Source organism: Daphnia carinata, chromosome 3 (genome assembly GCF_022539665.2).
Source record: "Daphnia carinata strain CSIRO-1 chromosome 3, CSIRO_AGI_Dcar_HiC_V3, whole genome shotgun sequence".
Lineage (NCBI taxonomy): Eukaryota > Metazoa > Arthropoda > Branchiopoda > Diplostraca > Daphniidae > Daphnia > Daphnia carinata.
This window is the reverse complement of record NC_081333.1, coordinates 182,718-203,187: the sequence shown is the minus strand read 5'-3', so window position 1 is coordinate 203,187 and position 20,470 is coordinate 182,718. Positions and strand designations below refer to the sequence as shown.

At 39.0% G+C, this 20,470-nt stretch overlaps 4 protein-coding genes and 2 long non-coding RNA genes across 6 annotated transcripts; all 6 read left to right on the top strand.

Annotated features, from left to right (window-relative positions):
- The first annotated feature begins 161 nt into the window (after nucleotides 1–161).
- On the top strand, nucleotides 162–1,701 carry LOC130692806 (uncharacterized). The gene is made up of 4 exons (XM_057515887.2): nucleotides 162–298; nucleotides 605–872; nucleotides 964–1,158; nucleotides 1,241–1,701. The coding sequence occupies exons 1-4, from the start codon at nucleotides 251–253 to the stop codon at nucleotides 1,525–1,527; spliced, it is 798 nt and encodes a 265-aa protein (XP_057371870.1). The 5' UTR covers nucleotides 162–250; the 3' UTR covers nucleotides 1,528–1,701.
- Nucleotides 1,702–2,536: 835 nt separating this feature from the next.
- Nucleotides 2,537–9,857, top strand: LOC130692829 (keratin-associated protein 19-2-like). The gene is made up of 5 exons (XM_059494289.1): nucleotides 2,537–2,592; nucleotides 2,671–2,794; nucleotides 2,974–3,150; nucleotides 9,698–9,758; nucleotides 9,821–9,857. Exons 1-5 carry the CDS (start codon nucleotides 2,575–2,577, stop codon nucleotides 9,840–9,842), a joined length of 402 nt encoding a protein of 133 aa, XP_059350272.1. The 5' UTR covers nucleotides 2,537–2,574; the 3' UTR covers nucleotides 9,843–9,857.
- Nucleotides 4,637–5,400, top strand: LOC130692835 (uncharacterized). Its single transcript, XR_009001574.2, has 4 exons — nucleotides 4,637–4,714; nucleotides 4,833–4,935; nucleotides 4,996–5,146; nucleotides 5,211–5,400. It is a non-coding gene; the product is annotated as an uncharacterized LOC130692835 (long non-coding RNA).
- On the top strand, nucleotides 6,729–7,575 carry LOC130692834 (uncharacterized). The gene is made up of 4 exons (XR_009001573.2): nucleotides 6,729–6,846; nucleotides 6,933–7,083; nucleotides 7,156–7,354; nucleotides 7,427–7,575. It is a non-coding gene; the product is annotated as an uncharacterized LOC130692834 (long non-coding RNA).
- A 550-nt stretch (nucleotides 9,858–10,407) lies between the features above and the next one.
- Nucleotides 10,408–11,196, top strand: LOC130692827 (shematrin-like protein 1). Its single transcript, XM_057515912.1, has 3 exons — nucleotides 10,408–10,547; nucleotides 10,635–10,915; nucleotides 10,985–11,196. The coding sequence occupies exons 1-3, from the start codon at nucleotides 10,524–10,526 to the stop codon at nucleotides 11,004–11,006; spliced, it is 327 nt and encodes a 108-aa protein (XP_057371895.1). The 5' UTR covers nucleotides 10,408–10,523; the 3' UTR covers nucleotides 11,007–11,196.
- A 6,293-nt stretch (nucleotides 11,197–17,489) lies between these two features.
- LOC130692828 (cuticle protein 64-like) lies at nucleotides 17,490–18,214 on the top strand. The gene is made up of 3 exons (XM_057515913.2): nucleotides 17,490–17,628; nucleotides 17,714–17,979; nucleotides 18,053–18,214. Exons 1-3 carry the CDS (start codon nucleotides 17,605–17,607, stop codon nucleotides 18,069–18,071), a joined length of 309 nt encoding a protein of 102 aa, XP_057371896.1. The 5' UTR covers nucleotides 17,490–17,604; the 3' UTR covers nucleotides 18,072–18,214.
- The last annotated feature ends 2,256 nt before the right edge of the window (nucleotides 18,215–20,470 follow it).

The following is a 20,470-nucleotide window of genomic DNA, read 5'->3' as shown; positions in this document are numbered from 1 at the left end:
CCAACGCAGAGATGGAGGTTGTTGATGGAAAATGGATTGCTCCATTTCCTGCTGGTGGAGGAAAAAGAAAAGAGACACACTTTCCAATAAAGAGGTCGTTGTACCTTAGCCTAGCGATATAAAGAATGAGCGACACGTTCATTTGTCCACACCACTAGCGGACAGGTACACAGACCAACGTGAGGTCAACAAAGGGCGAAAAAACAGAATAGAACTTTGCCAGTCGACTGAGGTCAACGAACGTGACAGGATGCAGCTCCTCTCTACCATTCGACACTTCTCCTCAACTGCGTTACTGGTAAAAGATAGCACATAACAACCCGTAGAAGTTACAATCTATTTCATCTATGTCAGCAAATCCTGCTTCTTGACTTGTTTATGACTTTAAAACGCCCCATGTCCTCAGGTGGTTCCCTCCTTTGCCCTTGTCATTTTTAAATGTCACGTCATCCATTGGAGTAGTGGCAACCAAAGTTGCGCTTCAACGCCTACCACGCCATTTTCCTTACCTTTCCTCTTACTCTGATTAGTTGTCGTGTTCTGTTCATTTTCCCCCTTTGATCACTCCCGTCTTTTGTTTTTCATCTGTTCTCGCTCCATTTAGTTGTCGCTGATTTCAACGCTTGTGATTGTTGAGGCTCAACCCAGTGCCAATGGTGAAGACTGGCAAGCACCGCATCAGGAAGCAACAGGTGGATGGGGAATCGAACACGATGTAAACGACCAGCAGTTGATGTTCGATGATAGAAATGAAGAGAAACACGAATCAACAGGAAGTGGATTCGTGACCAACGCATTAGCAGCTGGAGTGGGAACACTTTTGGCCAGTGGTATCGCCAATTACGCTGGCAATGGCTATCCCTACACAACAGGTAAACACGTTAAAGTTGGCAGACGTTAAACAAGCCCCTGCCATAAGAAACTTTGATGATTGAAAGAGATTTCGCTAACCCATTTGCACAGGTGTTGGATACAATAACATGGGTGGCGCTTATGTTCCAGGGGCTTACGTTTCCGGAGCTGGGGCTTACATGCCTGGTGCTGTTTACGGGCCCGGAGCTTACGTTCCAACAGCTGGTACTTACATGCCTGGAACTTACGTTCCCGGTGCTGGTCCTTATTATCCTGTGGCACCAGGCTACGGTGTAATGTCAACAGGTACATAATCCTTTATCTAAGGACGTTTTGATTGGAAACCTAATCATTTATTCAATGCATAAATGTTTCAAAAACAAAAAAGGATACCGTCCTCTTCAAACTCGAGACAGAGGCGATTCCGACGCTCCTGATTCTATCCCTGATTTGGCCGATTTTGGCAATAGCTATCCGGCTTATTATTCTGAACTTTTGAGCGGAAACGCACCTCCGAAAACGGAAGCTGAGGCTCCTACTGTCCCCGTCGATGCGGGTGCTGAATCGTCCGCAGTGAAACAACAAGACTTCGGTGTTACATCAAGCCGTGGTAGATACCCGATCGACTGGTCTGCTGTGGCTCACCATTATTATCGTTCAATGAATGCAGATTAGACCAGTCGTCCAACATCCCAAGCTGAGGGCGAAGACGTGGCCACAGCTGATGGCGATGGAAGCAATGACGCGTCTTCAACTTGTTTGCATTTTGGTTCACGGGGAATATGTTGAGTGCATTTAACTTTAAAACAATGTAAATCATTTCGCAATACAAAAGAATTTGGACTTGAATTGTGTGCATCGCTTCGTGCATTATTCAAGGTAGAATGTTGTGTGTGCATAGCTGAAATACCTGGTTGCATTGCTGCGGTGCCATCCGCCGGCTATGGCCGAACAAGCACACGAAAAATTAAGTGTATAAACAACAAGGTGATTGATTATGATTGTACCAGCAACCGGCGGTCGAATGATTTCCGCGTCTTTGCACCTTCGTTTCAAATGAAATTGGTACGGCGGTGCTATCAAAATAGCGTTGATAGCGAAGGTTTATTCAACCTCATTGGCGACCACATGCAACTTGATTCGATATTCCCAGGGCTATACTTCCTCGTTTGTTGTTGCGTTACACTTGAAAGACGTTGTACCTTTATCTTTGGTGTCTTCTCATCGACGAAGGTTGAAAACACCCTGTTGCTAGGTGCTGCAGAATTCTCTCGAATCCCGACGTGATCACAAGAGGACATGTACACCAAAAACAAGGGACGAGAGATTTCCCATCGCACGTCGTGTCATTATTAGATGAAAGATGGTACAGGGAATAAATCCTTAAAAATATCAAACTCAACTTTTAAAAAAAATCAGTTACCACTGAGAAAAATAAAGACTCGAGGCTGCCTTGGGCTTCCCTATGAAAGCCATGAGCCGACAAAGAGTTTTTTCCTAACAATTCTTAGCATACCCACACACCTCGCATATATACTGTGTGTGTGTGTGTGTGTTGTTTACGATCACGCGGGTGAGATTGTCCGTTTTTTTTTTTCCTTTTCTAATGTTATACGAGGCCATTGCCTTGGCTTTTCTAAAGTATAAAAAGCCCTCGGACGATGGCTGTTAGACATCAGTTGACAGTCGTCAATCCTGATAGACAGTCGCTGTACAAACATCATGAGCCGTCGCATCCTGGTAAGATAAATAATTTGTTTTATTATCTTAATGCTTATGCTAATGTATTTCGCAATTGGCTGACTGGAAAAACAACAGTTGAGTCTGTGCGTCCTGGTTGCCGTTTTGGCCCTCGTCAGCGTCGCTGAAGGCGCTCGTGAACGTCGCCAACTTGTCAACGCCATTCTGGGAGCAGCTTTGGGCTCTCCCGGCTACGGTTACGGTATTTGCGTTAAGATTTATTGCATTAGATAAATACCTTAGTTACATTTGATAGAATTGCATTGCTTTAATGATTAAGTGCTCCAGATGTATATTGCCATAGTTTGGAACTCACATTAAACAAGACTTTGCATTGTGAAGCACTGACCGTTTTATTCCCATTGTTTATCGAAATAATAGGACATCAGTACGGAGGTTATGGCCATCAAGGTTACGGAAATTACGGAGGCTACGGTGGACGTCCCGGTGGTTATGGTGGATACAACCAGGGATATTCTGGATATAATCACGGATATAGCAATTACGGTGGCCGTCCAGGTGGCTACGGCTCATACGGAAACCAGGGATACTACGGTGGTTCCTACTATGGTTAACTCCTATCACGATGTCGATATTAAGTGTATCTTTGCATCAGTATGTTGCCGTTACAAGTACGATCCGTTAATTATTTGTCTTCCCTCCCCCCCCCCAAAAAAAACAAATCAGATTTTCGCAAATCTGCTTTCCAATCCCCTTTTACGCACATAAGAAACACGTTGATTGATTCTGACGTACAAAACGAAATAAATAAAGGCTATGCCCTTTTTTAAAATAAAAAAAAACCGCTCTTCTTATATAGCCTCGTCATCTTTACTAACTGCATTTTTAAAAGATAAATTCGTAAATGAAATGGATGGCCGAGGTCCGGATGACAATCGACCATCACGTAGGCACCACAGGTCATTTAAAGGTGGTTGTCGTTTTTGTACTCGATGACCTTTTCATTAGCTCTGGATTTCTTAGGGCCTTGACGGTCCTTCTTAAAACGGCTAAATGCAAGTAAGGGACACGGTTGTCGCCTACCAACAGGTAATGGAACCAAGAAGTCTAAATGCACCTAAAACAGTTTGGGTTTTTCCCACACTAGCCTACATAGTTTCAAATGAGCCAAAACGTTCTAAGAAACTGTGCATTTTCAAACTGCTATGTAATTGAATCCCACACGCAAAAATGGCAAAATGGATGTTAGTCTTTGGCCAAGAGATTCGTTCATTCCCGCAGAACATCAGTCATCGCCCGTCACGCATACAAGCATCGTCATGGCAATCTACATTTCTCGCAAAGGAATGATTTAAATGCTTTACGACTTATATATACGCCGACCAGGAACTAACATGTGTGAAGGGAAAACAAATACCTGACGCCAAAAGCAAATCGCACAAAAACTCCGCATCCAATGTCAATGTGACCTTCCAGATGCCATCTTCGCGTGTCCACCATTGTCTCATGCGTCATTCGGCAGGTCGGCATCAATCGCTAACGACACGGCCATAAAACCGATGGACACAAAGCAGTTATATTAAACTTGAAATTGATTTGAAAATTGAGACCGACACCATGATATAAAATCAATGGCCAGGGTGAATTGAAATAGAACAGGTGGGTATCAAGTCCTTGAGGTTATTTCGCACGCAAGGCAGTCACCTATCATTATTCAGCATAGACGCTCAATACCAGAACAAAGTGATTATTATTCCAGACGGGATTTCAGTTTCGCAAAAAAAAAGTTCTATATTTTTGTTTAGTTCCGGTATGGCGAAATAGGCAGAAACTTTGCAATGATCAAAACAGTCTAAATTGAGAATGGATTAGTTACAAGCGTATAGAACAAATGAAATAATTACCAAATATGGATATATTTCTCTGGCATCTTTAATCTATTCGACCTAGTCTTATACGCAGCAAAGTGAAAGCTGTCGGGATGATATTTTTTCCTTGTTTTCTCCTATTATACTCTTCCTTTGTGGGACCAGGAGACCCCCCTACAAACCAACATGTTTCATCTACGAGTTTCACAGCTGCAGTTCTTCCTCAGTCTTTCCGATAGAATCACGCAACGTATCAACGTTCTTAAATGAGTTTTCGTCCCTCCAAATTCCAGGTATGCTATCCTCATTCACTAATTCATTCAACTTAACAAGTGTTGGTGATAATCGAATAAGTTAATGGTGCCCCTCGCTGTTTGATTTGTTATGGTTCTCCGATGCGACAACTTCCAGTGGCGACTGTTTGTCCTGCTAATGTCCTTACAGGCGCTAGCCGTTATGGACACGCCGAATAGTCACGCGGTTGATGCTTCCGTTTTACAAACCCTTTTTAAACGTACGTAAAAACCCAGTTGATTGGGCAACTTAACTTTTAAAATTTGCTTTTTGTCTATAGGCAGACCGTTCGATTACAAAGGTGGGCATTACGATAGCATTCCCAATCGCGGCTTTATAAAAGGACACTTTCGCCCCGAAGAATACCAATACGGTCCTGACGAAATACCTTTCATATTCTACAGTTGATTTGTGTACCCGCACTATGAAAGGTACATCAACGTAGCGTTAGTCTAAACAAACTTCAAGTAACATTGTTTGATCCCTTGATTTCAGGGTCAGTTCGAGCCATCATGAGACACATAATCAACTGAACCACACTGCCATACTAGTTTCTCTCTATAAAATTCAATCAAGCCACGTACAAAATCAACTCTTTAAAGGCTTTTAATCTGAAAAAATAATGCTGTACTAATACGTGTGTATTGTTTATATTTGTATCGGGACATATACAACGTCAAGGCTTTCACCGAGGTTTTTCGATTAGAAAGTCATTTTCAGTGTTGGATCACGCATGGGAAACAAAGTTGGGTTTCTTGCAAGGACCAAAGGCATCTGTTAAGGGCTTGCAGGAATAATGACTCATTAAAAAAGGGCGAGTCTTTTCATGAACTCATCAAAAGAAGACGAACATCTTCCTCTGCTTCGTCATGATCGATGTTGAGATGGGTTTGGGAAGAAGGAAAAACCAATTTTCTCATATCCCACTCTGTCGGCGGCGTTTAATTGGTGATGTAACACTTCTCTAACGACAACGCCATTCGTATGTTGGCATGCAAATATGAATTGTGCATAATATAATACAAAATATTCAAAAATTCTTTTGAAATGAGAACTGAACGATCAGAAGACTGTCAATCGACCCACTTTTCCCGCTGATGGTCGTTCTGAAAAAGTCCATCGGTCTGCGACAATCCGGATTCATCATGGAATGTACGAGCTTACGTAAGCTTGCGTATGACTTTGCTTTCCGTTACCTAGTTGTCATAAAAAACATCAGCAGTCTATAACCAGCACTCGGTGAGCATGCTAATCACGGCATATCATCTGCCCAGCAAGAAGAATGACGCAACTGGAAATTTTTACCACGTACAATTCCTTGTAGGCCAAGGAATAATATCAAGGTTTATTAAATCCTATGTGAAGGGCACATCATGATAGTTTTAAGGCAATTGATTAAACAACGAGGTCGTAAACTCGTTCCTTATCCCAATCCTTTATGTATATTTTTTTGGTTATGTTACTGTATCATTTCTATGCAGGCATTCGCAACCACCCACTGATCGTGGCGAAATTTTATAATGAACCTGTCAAGTCGTTAACTGATCAAGGCCGTTCTGATGAAAGAGTTTGTCCGCACTCTTTTCTGCTGCCAACGCCCATTGATTGTCGAGCGTATGTCCACCAACCTGACTGGCATTTCTTAGTGTTGTTTTTATTGACAAGACCATTCGATGCAAGATGATAATTGAATACGGAAGCTGACGTAGGAACAGGGAGGCCAATGTTTTGCGTCACTAGAGGCACACGTGACGGATGCAAACATGCCGTGCGTATTCAGCTTTCACAATATTAAGAAAAGAAAATTCGTTGTTATTCACGTACGCCAATCACGTCTTTCTATCTAAATAACTGCGCTATAGTATTTTTCTTTTTGTAGTTCTAGATATCTATAGAATGACATTGCTAGTTTCACCGATTGAGCATGCCGTCCGGGAGTCACGTGATTCTGGATCTTCGTTGATCATTCCAAAACGCACCTGTTATTTCAATTCGAACGCACTGTCCTTTACTATTTAAACCTGTGTTCAGCTTTCAGGCCAGCTTCATATAGTATTGCGAGCTCCCGATACACTGTACTTCAGCATTGAATTTTCTTTTACTGAATTATCCGATGAAGCTCCATCATTTGGTAAGACGATCGCAGTTTGTTGTTGATTGCATACATCTTGTGTGTTATGTAATTGAAACCTATGTGCCCTTTGTGCTTTCAATTAGTCGATCCTCTTCCTGTGTGTCGTGTTGTTGCTGGTTGCCTCACCAGTTGAGGCTGGACGTCGACGCCGTCAACTGAACGCTAGCGCCACCGTTTACAGGGCTCACTTTAATCGTCCTTCATTTACTAGAAATCCAATCAGGCAGCCTTTCGGTAAGCAAAAAATGATTCCATTGTTATGTTTGTTATTTTTGTTGCACGCCATTGTCACCGTTGTTGCAATAGTAGGGCGACCTGTGCGCTATCATGCTTACATTGGCGACACTGCTGATTTAAGCACCTTACGCTATCGGATTCGCGTTCCCAGACGACCGGAGGTGATAAATGCAAGACCCATCTACCAACATAACCCTCGAAGGCACATGAAATTTGACTACGAGCATCCGGACCACTTTCACATCTATCACAGCTAATTTACACAAAAGTAAACAGAGAGTTTGTTAATCCACACAGTCGTTGGTCAGAATTTGATTGTTTCTTTTTGTTTTTTGAACAGTTGCATTGGCTTCCGACGTTTGGGACGTATATAGGTGTACATTTTTAAAATTTGTTTTTACGTAGATTTTATTGTTTGGTAAAGAACTATGATGTGTCATCTAGCGCTATAGCGTACTGGCGCGCTAATAAATTGTTCGCTTCGATGTATTGCAATGCCAAAATAGCACATTTTTTTTAGTTTATTTTGAAAATTGCTGGTTTCATGAGAAAACCACGAACATAATTGAACTCAGCGTTCAATTTTGACTATACCGTGTGATTTTTCTCGAATTCCAAGAAATTTCGTTTTTCGCCGATTTTGCTAAAAGTGAGAAGACTATATAGCCTTGCCATTTTTTCATTTTTGGCCAAATTTCAAATTTGGCATGTGTTTTAACATGTATTCGATGCAGAATTGAATGCCAATTACGAATATCTAGTTTATTTTTCAATTAGCCTTGTCGTTTTTGAATAAAAATTAAAAAACAAAAAAGTCGGGCTTATTTTTTGTCGGCCGAGCGTCAAAATAAGCCCGACTTTTCACATTTTTTTTAGTTTATTTTGAAAACGGCCGGCTTAGCGAAGAAACCACTAACATAATCGAAATCAGCGTTTAATTTTGACTATGTCGTGTGATTTTCATGAAATTCTAAGAGATTTCGATTTTGACCGATTTTGACAAAAGTGAGAAGGCCTTCCCACTTTTTCAATTTTGGCCAAATTTCAAATTTGGCTATAAATATATGATTTCGATGCAGAATTGCATGCTATTCGCGAAAATCCAGTCTATATTTCAATTGGCCTCATAGTTTTCCAATTAAACCTAAAAAACAAAAGAAGTCGGGTTTATTTATTTAGTCGGGCTTAAAAATTTTTATTTATTTTTCTATTTAAAAAATAGCATCATTAAATCTAGATAACTATATATGAATAAGATTCAAAATTTAACAAGGAACACGAAAATGACCTTTGTTTTTACGTAGAGTTTATGGTTTTTGAGTAATTTAAAATATAAAAGTGCGTGCGATAGAAATGTTAAGCCCGACAAAATAAGCCCGACTTTTCCTATTTAAATATTTTATCGTTAAATCTAGATAAGTAGATACGGTTTAGATGCAAAATCTAACAAGGAACACGAAAATGAACATCCCAATAAAATAGAGGCATCTTTGGCGTTATTCCTTATTCCGGATGCAATGTGCATTAGATTCCTAGTGTCGATTTACCTCTTCCGCACACAATTGCAAGATTGTACGTGCATAACAAAATATTTGGCCACAACTTTAAATGGCATGTACTTATCCAAAGGTGTGACCAATAAATGATTGGATACGAAAACTTCTTTAATAACAAGTGTTGTTATATGTCACATTCGATCAAATCAACTCTATGCACACTGCGGTCAATGATGATACACGATAATAATTGGCAAAAGTGGGTCATGTGCGTGACAACCATCCTGAGTTCGATGACCCGGAACTGCTATACTGTTGCCGATGGCTACGAGGAGGATGGAACCTTATTGGGGTTTTCCCAAATCTTCAACAAATAAAAGGGAAAGTCCCTTATCCCTCAGGATGTTTATTTGAAGAATCTTTCATCAGCATCATACTGTATGGAACAAAAAATCATACAAAATGTCCATCCGGTACTACGGCAAGTACAGACCAGCTTCGTCATGGCTTAAGATTTAAATGGACCGTTGATGATTTACGGTTCTCTTGCGTAAACCTATGTGTCTATGTAGTATATGCTTTGTAATGTTAGGTACTTGACGTTACTATTGAAAGCATTTAAAAGGTATACAAGATGACAAGTGTTACTTCACTGCACATTTGTTTTGTTTGGTTTTTTTTGCTAGTCATCCGTACCCCAACGATCGCGTATATAAACCCAGTCAGGCGCGTCAACGGCATCGCACTTTGACGATAGACAAGTGAAGTTGTAAAGACGACAAAATGTCCAGCCGTCTCTTAGTTTTGGTAATTCTTTTACATTTAAGTCTAATTCTAATCGTCTACTTGGAATTCATATTGATATATGCGATCGGTTTTGACGTATTGCTTTACAAAAAAGGTCATCTTGTTGTCCACGTTTCTGGCCGCTTTCTGCTCCAGTCTGGACAGTGACGAAATTGTTCCAATAGAAGACGAAGGAGGAAATTCATTTCGCCCGTCGGTTACTGCCATCAACGACGGGCGGCCTAAACGCCATCGACCCTTCCTTGCCGGATTGTTGGTTGGAGCAGCACTCCGTCGTCCTTATTATGGAGGATACGGCGGTTATGGAGGGTACGGTGGATATGGTGGATACCATGGATATGGAGGTTACGGAGGATACCATGGATACGGGTGATTATATTGCAGACTAGCTCCAGCCTTCGGTGGGGATATTCATATATTTTTCTGAACAGAGGTCACGGTTACTACGGTTAAGAAGAAATTCATGAAAAAAACGTACGAGATGCTATCGATTACGGTTTGAAGTCACTATACGTGACGAATAATTTTCTTCTCCCCGTTGCAACTTCTTTCACTTTCTTTGTTATTTGCGCTTGAATTCTTTTGCCATTGCAATCGACTCTTCGCACCCTGTTTCTAATTTAATAGACAGTCGTTAAATCCGAGAGAAAAACGCGATTTTATTGCAAAAAGAATGCTTGAGAAAGTAATAAAAAGAAATGCAGTGTGTTATCGTTGACGTTATATAAGAGATGGAGCGCTGGACAGGGTTTGTGGGCAAGTTCAAGGTGACCCTGGCGTCTTTGTTTGTAGCTTTTCTGCGCCATCACCACGAAAAGAAGCAGCCTAGCCATTTCAATATTGCTTCCTCATGACTTCACAGTGTGTGAATGTTCGGCCGGCATGGAAAATGCTGGAAAAAAAAAAATAGCCCACGGGTTCTTAGCTGACTTTTTTATTTCCACGCTAGTTGGCAGAAAAATGCATCGTACCACGTCCTGAACGACCTCACGTACAGGTAAGCTATTGCTTTAGACAAGATGTATTAGGGGTACGTACCTTGCGGGCTCTGAGCAACCAGGTATAAAAGCCTGAAAGGCCAGGTGCATCGTATCGCAGTTGGGCGATTGGAAGCAAAGGAAGCGCGGCCACAACATGTCTCGCCTTCTATTCGTTTTGGTAAGTGTTTTTTCTATTTCATATTCTTACAATTTCAAAAGAGAATCAAACGTGGACTAATGTTTTGAAACTGTGCTGTTTATAAAGGTTGTTTTGTCGGTGGTGGCGTATAGCGTTGCCCAACAGAACGTTCAAGTCGTGCCATTGGAAGCTGATGCCGGAGTTCCAGTCAATCCAGGATTAGTCGCTGGTGAGCCGATTGTATCAGAAGCACGCCCTAAACGTCAATTCGGACTCGGATTTTTGCTTGGATCCGCCCTGGGTAGTGCTTACGGCTACCCTGGATACGGTTACGGTTACGGTCATGGCCATGGCTATGGCCATTATCATCATCACCATCATGGTTACCGAAGACCTTACGGATACGGGTAAAAATTTCGATTGCTGGAACTTGTATTGAACATGGACTCACGTTTGTTTCGTTGTTTGTTGAGTAGAGGTTACGGGTATGGACGGTAAATGACTCGCTGATTGTTGCAGCACCGTTTTTATAAGGAAGATTTTTTCTCTACACGAGCTTGGAAACGACATCGCTTCACACCATAATTATGTTTCTCATTTGCATTTATCTATTTTTACTGGTTTTCTTTTAACGTTTAATCGATACGTTTTGCTCGGAATTTTTTAAACAATACATTGTTATACTGTACATTCATTCGGTGTTTTCTTACATATGGTTTTCGTTTCCTTATTTAGCTTCGCTTGGCCTTCTGTTTGGATGCCGTTCACTCTCACACAAGCCTGCGTGCATATATTTAAACAAGTATATTTGGTATGCCGTTTGAGGTTCAAGGTCTGCCCTTTCGTAGGTTGTCACGGTTCGGTTGTGGCCTAATCGAACGTTGTTTTCTAGTTTTCAATTTTTCCTTACATAACCCCAGGTGATTTTTGATCGCCCATCCTTCTGTCTGAGCCATTACCGCCCAGTTAGAGGCAGAGTACAGGTTGCCTACGTCAGTCGGCTGTAGTAAGTTGTTTTTGCATGTTTTGTTTTGCAGACCAACTTGGCTGTTCTGCGTAATAGGACATAGCTTCGTGCTACCTTAAACTTTCGTACTGAACATAATTTATTCAAATCTTCCGATTAGCAGAAATGTATAGTCTTTGTCATTGTTGCCTTCAGTGTAATCACATGGAACCGGTAACAATTGAGAATCAGCATTCAGCATGTGAATTGATGGCAGAAGCACTGTTGGCTAGTAAAACTGGCAATAGGATTCATGCTACACAAACGCACGTAAATGTTTAAGCAACAGGGCACACTACGACATCGTATCCGGTGTCATGAAATCACACAGGTGTCCCAACCGCACACAGTTTTTAATTGGCAGTGATCTATTTCGAAAAAATATAGGCAGTCAACGCTGATTGCCAAAGTCTATGTGTATGGTGGGACGGGTTCTATGTATTATTGTTGCGCCATCTGAATGATCTGAATCATCTGAAAGATTTTTTGTGGCAATTTCTTGCATGGATGCAAATATTTCAATGGTTGCCTTGATAACGATTTTTCCTTGTTTAGGTCTCTACTGCTTTCCACTTCCTACGCATGTAGAAGTTCCTTATAAAAATCAGCCTATGGATGTCCGGGTCAGCAGTAAGCCTTCACCCTCTTGGCCTGGCATATCAATCTTGGGAGTGCTCAGATAATGGTTTGTAATATGTCAGAGTTTAAGGTAAGAATAGTCAAATGCTCATTGACCAATGAGATGCTTGATTTGTGCAGTTTCTGCTGTTTTTACGTTTTCAAGTAACTGTGTTCCTCTTTCATCTAAAATACTAGTGGCGAGTGATGGTTTTGTTGGTGGCCTTTCAGGCATTGGCCGTTTTGGACATTGAACGGGGCCACGTCGTCGACGCTACGTTTTACAAGCGCGTTTATAAAATCAGTAATTCAAACATAATTATCTTACATAACTTATCTTTGACAAGTTCAAAGGAAATTGGTTAAAGCTGCGCCATTTATGCGGTAATGATTTTAAACAATTAGGACGTCCGTACGATTATGGAAGTCGACCCGTGAACATACCGGATGGAAACAACCAGGGGTTTGCCAAAAGACCCACGCGTCCCGATCAAGAGTACCAGTATGGACCCGATGAAATACCTTTTATTTATTACAGTTAATAGAATACGTAATCATTAAAGTGAGCTGTTACACATAAAGCTATTGCACTGGAACTATGCCTGTTTCTCCTTGAACTCTTCTACAGCAGACTTGCGTACCAGGCAGCTGTATGATCCAACACCATCTTCTACAATCATCTCGCTGGATGGAACCGCAGTTGGCCATCTAATCATCGAGATATTTACTCGCTCCCCATTTGTTTTTATTCATATTTACACAACATTGCCTTAATATGTAGCCAATCCATATCCATACATGTTAATTTTACTACACGGGTTTAAAATAAAAATAAAATACGTAAAAAATGAGGCTATCTTGTTGCTGTGTGCACATTTCTATTGTTTTCTAGTAACAATAAAGGGAACAGTAAAAAACTAAAAAATAAGAAAAGTTGGGCTTATTTAGTCGGGCTTAAAAATTTTTTGTGCAAAACCTAAGATTCATCGAAATTGTTTAAATATAACAGAATATACTTAAAAATGAATGCTGATTCCGAGAAAATTACTATTTTTTTCATAACATCAACCATTTTGGAAATGCACCGACTGTTTCAGCTGCATAGCGCTAGCGCTATACCCTACTGGTGCGCTAGCATCGCATCAAATAATCGATGTATTTAAAAAACGATTGACTTAATGAAATTGCATAAATTTTTTTAAGCCCGACTAAAATAAGCCCGACTAAGTGACTTATGTTATAAAAAAAAACTTTGTTTTTTACGTTTAATTAAAAAACCATGTGTCCCATTGGAAAATAAATTGGATTTCCGTGATAAGCATTCAATTCTAAATCTAAATATTGTGTTTTAAGCGAAATTTAAAATTTAGCCAAAAATGAAAAAGTGAGAAGGCAATAGCCTTCCTACTTTTTCAGTTTTGGCGAAAATTTAGAAATCCATTAAAATACATGGTTTTTCAATCAGAATTCAATGAGGATCATGAAAACCAATATTGTTATTATGTGCGACTTATAGTTTGTTACTTATCCCAGTTTTATTGACATTTCCAGCATCGAAGCTTATTTTGATCATACTTCCGCTAATAGATGGTGCCCGCGACGGTAAACAAAAAAAATCACTTTAATTGCGTTTCATTCAGAAACCGCACCACTAATCGAAAAACTAATGCTATATTCTGAATCAGCGTTCAATGCCGGTTATTTTTGGTGGAGTTTAATCCAATTTCATGAGATTTTATGTTTTGCTGATTTTAACAAAAGTGAGAAGGCTATAGCTTTCCTACTTTTTCAGTTTTGTCGAAAATTTAGAAATTCTTTTAAATACATGGTTGTGATTGAGAATTTAATGAGAATCATGAAAACCAATATTGTTATTATATGCGACTTATAGTTTGTTACTTATCCCAGTTTTATTGACATTTCCAGCATCGCAGCTTATAAGTATCATACTTCCGCTAATAGATGGTGCCGGCGACGGTAGACAAACAAAAATCACTTTAATTGCGTTTTATTCAGAAACTACACCACTAATCGAAAAACTAATGCTATATTCTGAATCAGCGTTCAATGCCGGTTATTTCTTGTGGAGTTTAATCCAATTTCATGAGATTTTATGTTTTGCTGATTTTTACAAATTTGAGAAGGCTATAGCCTTCCTACTTTTTCAGTTTTGGCGAAAATTTAGAAATCCTTTTAAATACCTGGTTTTGATTGATAATTTAATGAGGATCATGAAAACCAATATTGTTATTATGTGCGACTTATAGCTTGTTACTTATCCCAGTTTTATTGACATTTCCAGCATCGCAGCTTATAAGTATCATACTTCCGCTAATAGATGGTGCCGGCGACGGTAAACAAACAAAAATCACTTTAATTGCGTTTTATTCAGAAACTACACCACTAATCGAAAAACTAATGCTATATTCTGAATCAGCGTTCAATGCCGGTTATTTCTTGTGGAGTTTAATCCAATTTCATGAAATTTTATGTTTTGCTGATTTTTACAAATTTGAGAAGGCTATAGCTTTCCTACTTTTTCAGTTTTGGCGAAAATTTAGAAATCCTTTTAAATACCTGGTTTTGATTGATAATTTAATGAGGATCATAAAAACCAATATTTTTATTATGTGCGACTTATAGTTTGTTACTTATCCCAGTTTTATTGACATTTCCAGCATCGAAGCTTATTTTGATCATACTTCCGCTAATAGATGGTGCCCGCGACGGTAAACAAATAAAAATCACTTTAATTGCGTTTTATTCAGAAACCACACCACTAATCGAAAAACTAATGCTATATTCTGAATCAGCGTTCAATGCCGGTTATTTTTTGTGGAGTTTAATCCAATTTCATGAGATTTTATGTTTTGCTGATTTTAACAAAAGTGAGAAGGCTATAGCCTTCCTACTTTTTCAGTTTTGGCAAAAATTTAGAAATCCTTTTAAATACCTGGTTTTGATTGAGAATTTAATGAGGATCATGAAAACCAATATTGTTATTATGTTCGACTTATAGTTTGTTACTTATCCCAGTTTTATTGACATTTCCAGCATCGAAGCTTATTTTGATCATACTTCCGCTAATAGATGGTGCCCGCGACGGTAAACAAATAAAAATCACTTTAATTGCGTTTTATTCAGAAACCACACCACTAATCGAAAAACTAATGCTATATTCTGAATCAGCGTTCAATGCCGGTTATTTTTTTGTGGAGTTTAATCCAATTTCATGAGATTTTATGTTTTGCTGATTTTAACAAAAGTGAGAAGGCTATAGCCTTCCTACTTTTTCAGTTTTTGCAAAAATTTAGAAATCCTTTTAAATACCTGGTTTTGATTGAGAATTTAATGAGGATCATGAAAACCAATATTGTTATTATGTGCGACTTATAGTTTGTTACTTATCCCAGTTTTATTGACATTTTCAGCATCGCAGCTTATAAGTATCATATTTCCGCGAATAGATGGCGGTGGCGGCGGTAAACAAACAAAAATCCCTTTAATTGCGTTTTATTCACAAACCGCACCACTAATCGAAAAACTAATGCTATATTCTGAATCAGCGTTCAATGCCGGTTATTTTTGGTGGAGTTTAATCCAATTTCATGAGATTTTATGTTTTGCTGATTTTAACAAAAGTGAGAAGGCTATAGCCTTCCTACTTTTTCAGTTTTGGCAAAAATTTAGAAATCCTTTTAAATACCTGGTTTTGATTGAGAATTTAATGAGGATCATGAAAACCAATATTGTTATTATGTTCGACTTATAGTTTGTTACTTATCCCAGTTTTATTGACATTTCCAGCATCGAAGCTTATTTTGATCATACTTCCGCTAATAGATGGTGCCCGCGACGGTAAACAAACAAAAATCACTTTAATTGCGTTTCATTCAGAAACCACACCACTAATCGAAAAACTAATGCTATATTCTGAATCAGCGTTCAATGCCGGTTATTTTTTGTGGAGTTTAATCCAATTTCATGAGATTTTATGTTTTGCTGATTTTAACAAAAGTGAGAAGGCTATAGCCTTCCTACTTTTTCAGTTTTGGCAAAAATTTATAAATCCTTTTAAATACCTGGTTTTGATTGAGAATTTAATGAGGATCATGAAAACCAATATTGTTATTATGTTCGACTTATAGTTTGTTACTTATCCCAGTTTTATTGACATTTCCAGCATCGAAGCTTATTTTGATCATACTTCCGCTAATAGATGGTGCCCGCGACGGTAAACAAACAAAAATCACTTTAATTGCGTTTCATTCAGAAACCACACCACTAATCGAAAAACTAATGCTATATTCTGAATCAGCGTTCAATGCCGGTTATTTTTTGTGGAGTTTAATCCAATTTCATGAGATTTTATGTTTTGCTGATTTTAACAAAAGTGAGAAGGCTATAGCCTTCCTACTTTTTCAGTTTTGTCGAAAATTTAGAAATTCTTTTAAATACATGGTTGTGATTGAGAATTTAATGAGGATCATGAAAACCAATATGTTTATTATGTGCGACTTATAGTTTGTTACTTATCCCAGTTTTATTGACATTTCCAGCATCGAAGCTTATTTTGATCATACTTCCGCTAATAGATGGTGCCCGCGACGATAAACAAACAAAAATCACTTTAATTGCGTTTTATTCACAAACCGCACCACTAATCGAAAAACTAATGCTATATTCTGAATCAGCGTTCAATACCGGTTATTTTGGTGGAGTTTAATGCAATTTCATGAGATTTTATGTTTTGCTGATTTTAACAAAAGTGAGAAGGCTATTTGTTTTTAAATTATTCTAAGTTTAATATAGTTTCCCTAAAACCTTTTTTGATTCCATTTTGTTCAAATTTAACGATGTGTCGGAAATTGATTTCGTTTGATTTAGTATTTATAGTTAATGAGTTATTCAAGACTAAACGCATTTTGTTTTTTTGTCCGAAAAATCGGACTTGAATAGTCGGGCCTATTTCGATGTATCGATGATCATGTACCGACATTTACTGAAAATGTGATTTTGAGTTTCGGTTGAGATTTTTGCTATATTAAATAATTACTTTCTGAAAGTGTCTGTTCATCCCCTGTCAAAGTCTTTAACGGACAAAAGTAACCGTCATTCCCACATCCTAGTTTTATCCGCTCAATTAAAGACATGCTGATAATTGTTTTCTAGTGAAAAAAAGTTGCTTCGTCAACGTGATGTTTCACAGCTTCAAAGCTATACGTAATGAAAGTGGCAGGAAGGAGCTGATCTTAGGTATAGAAGAGCGAAAGGAATGAAGGAAGTTATGCAACCAGTCCTTGAGTGTTTTCCATGTTGTCTCGAAACTCAATGGCTTCATTATATGCAGTAAACTGTACCTTGGCAATAGTATTTTTTTCACGCGGCCTTGACAGTTGAATATATAAGTAGCGAACTTCCCTCTACGATAGTACCGCATTTAAGCGTTTACCCACAAACGTGACAGACATCATGTCGCGCAGTCACTTTTTCTTGGTATGTTTCATAAGCACGATAACCATTCAAATTAATTTTTAATTTTTGTATTATTCATTCTCACCATATGCCCCATGTTTACAAGGTGGCCTTTTTCCTTGCTGTAATAGTGGCGTTTTGTTCCGCCATTCCAGTTGAAGTCAAAGATCCTGCAGTTTCCGCCGTAGTCCCAGCAAATCCAGCAGTTGAAAACGTAAGACCCAAACGGCAATTTCTTGCTGGACTCTTGATAGGGAAAGCTCTTGGAGCTGGATACGGTTATGGCTTAGGTCGTTCAGCTTACTATGGCGGATATGGACGCTATCCCCATGCCTACGGCCACCATGGACCATATGGTGGTTATGGATACGGGTATCTTTGTGCTTTACTAATAGAAATTCATCTTTCGGAATAATTTAAAATATTGCTTTCTATGTGTAAGCAGAGGCCACTATTACTGGTAAGATTGCAAGATAGCAATGTGCATTGCTGCCCACTTGTATTCCTGTGGATATATGAATTGCTTTCATCGAAGAGGATCGTTTTTCCCGAATTTGGAAAGAGAACACTGCACGTTATACGCACAGAAAACTTCATTATTTTTATTCTTTTCACCTGTAATATTCAGTTCAATAAACGTTATAAATGTTGGCTTTTTAAATAACCATTTTACTTAAAATTTATTTCGACTGCAATCGTCACGGACAAAGTTATCGTTTAAATGGGGAAATACTTCTTGCAATTTATCATTTACATTCAAACACAAGGAGACTATATTTCTACATTCAACAGCTTTTCGGAATAAACGAGGTGATTTAAAGGATCGAATAGGCAGCCAGCCAGTGCTGTTATGGAGAAAAACGAAACTGTATTCAGCATTTTTCAACAGAACGCATTGGAAAGACTGACAGCACAAATTTTCAACATCTCCACGAATGGGAAAAATTAGCATCTACCCAAGACTTGCGTATAACGTGCGTGAACACACCTGACGCATGACGTTTGCCTAAAACTAAAGGACGTGTTTGGAGATTGCGTGCATACTTCATTTGTTGGACGATTCAAATACTTTTAGTTTCTTATCTTGTTTCAAGGTGACCTTTTTCACGGTCATCCTGCGGTCATTACATTTCTACACACGTAATCGCCATTCGTGATACGACGTCACATAACCAACGAGCTATACGAATATAACAACAACGTCATGTCAAATAAAAAATGCACCTACTAATAAAAGATCGAGAAAATAGCCTTTCTTTCAGCCGCGTTCCGATGCCGCACACAAGAAAAACATGTATGGCCGCGGCTCCGAAAAACTTCTGATCCATCGACGCACGAAAATCACCTAACCAAATATGGATTCCTGACTCGGATTGAATTTGGAAGAAGAATAAAACAAAAGGGGAGAAAACGCCAGCGGCATTTCAATGACTTTCGTGACAAGTCCGACCTTTTTCCTTATATGCCTTTCAGCTGGCAAAATCAGCCGAGAATCTCCAGCATATCATGCCGGTTATATAAATGGCGTGTGAGGTGATTCTCTTTCATCTTATTCCTTTGTTATGTTTCGATTCGCTCTCTAGCGCAACGAGATGAGTCGCCTGGTATTCACACTTAAGACAATTCTATTAGTGTTGTCGAAATTTAAATCTAACTTATACGTAACAATTTGCAGATAAGCCCTATTTGTGTGGTTCTTTTGGTGATTGTGGCCGTGACGTTTGCTGATGATGAAACGGAGGACATTCGCCAAAAGAGACAATTAGGCGGAGCGCTTGGATTGTTAAACGAGTTTTTGTATGGATACGGATACGGACGCTATCCGTATTACGGCTATCCATACCAGTACGATGCACACAGACCAGTTTATGGGTAGGCGATCTGTAAACGTAATTTTGTAATGTAAACATTGACAGGCAATGAAACGATTTTTGTTTTACACCACGTACATAGACCGTATCGTTATTATGGTCATCGTTGGGCTGGATACGGTTGGTGAAATTCTTGAAAGAGACACAATGCATCTACGACGAGAAATCATGTCATGAGACAAGGGTAAGGTGGGTTTATTATGCCCAACCGGTTTTGGTGGTGGTCTCGATTTAAATGTTGAGTGTCGATGTGGATTGATACGGTAATAATATACATGAAATACAGAAATACAAAAAAATTTATACCTTTAATTAAATCAGTTACGTTGTTTCAAAATTTTGCTTCCTTTCGGTTGTGTATTGGCGGTGTTCTTGTACTTTTATCAGTGTCTATACAAAAAGCGGGGGGGGGGGGTGTCACTTGATCAACATCATGATGCAGACGGTACGTCAACCGAGATTGGAGAGCCAATTAGAAATGCTAGACGCGTGTATCACACCCAAATGGTCGCACAGCACAAGTTGTCTGTATAAAAATGGGTCAAACGGTATTCCGTACTGTGTTCACAAATTAAAACTCGTTTTTATAAAAAGGTAGTTCATCATGTTGTTTTCATGTTCCTTTAAACGAAAGGAATATAAGTTAACTAATAAATTTCACTTTTTTATTTTGCTTTGATGCATTTCCAAAATTATATTCTTCCATTTCTTTGCTGTCATAATGGCGATTTCACCAGAAGTGTTTTACACTCTACGTTTCACGGTATATTAACATTGGTGAAACAATTAGTAATTGGGTTGGGGCAAACTAGTGATTAAGAAACTGTCCTTCTTACTATAGGGCGGCTGAGTGTAGAATGAAAGATGGCTGGATGACAGATCTAAGCGCTAAGAACTTTTCATTAGGTCATACAGCCGGCTTGGATCAGCAGTTGAGCCCACAGTGTTTAACAAATCATCTTGATATCTTGAAAGAAGACGAAAACATTCAA

Bases quoted from the DNA above. Each gene is read 5' to 3' on its own strand.
- LOC130692829 (XM_059494289.1), top strand. The intron at 2,795-2,973 runs GTATTTGCGTTA...TCGAAATAATAG, and splicing joins CTCTCCCGGCTACGGTTACG to GACATCAGTACGGAGGTTAT. The intron at 3,151-9,697 runs GTTCCTACTATG...GCGGTTATGGAG, and splicing joins AAACCAGGGATACTACGGTG to GGTACGGTGGATATGGTGGA.
- LOC130692806 (XM_057515887.2), top strand. From the start codon at position 251: ATGCAGCTCCTCTCTACCATTCGACACTTCTCCTCAACTGCGTTACTG. The intron at 299-604 runs GTAAAAGATAGC...CGCTCCATTTAG, and splicing joins TCTCCTCAACTGCGTTACTG to TTGTCGCTGATTTCAACGCT. The intron at 1,159-1,240 runs GTACATAATCCT...AAAACAAAAAAG, and splicing joins CTACGGTGTAATGTCAACAG to GATACCGTCCTCTTCAAACT.
- LOC130692827 (XM_057515912.1), top strand. From the start codon at position 10,524: ATGTCTCGCCTTCTATTCGTTTTG. The intron at 10,548-10,634 runs GTAAGTGTTTTT...CTGTTTATAAAG, and splicing joins CTCGCCTTCTATTCGTTTTG to GTTGTTTTGTCGGTGGTGGC. The intron at 10,916-10,984 runs GTAAAAATTTCG...TTTGTTGAGTAG, and splicing joins CGAAGACCTTACGGATACGG to AGGTTACGGGTATGGACGGT.
- LOC130692828 (XM_057515913.2), top strand. From the start codon at position 17,605: ATGTCGCGCAGTCACTTTTTCTTG. The intron at 17,629-17,713 runs GTATGTTTCATA...CATGTTTACAAG, and splicing joins CGCGCAGTCACTTTTTCTTG to GTGGCCTTTTTCCTTGCTGT.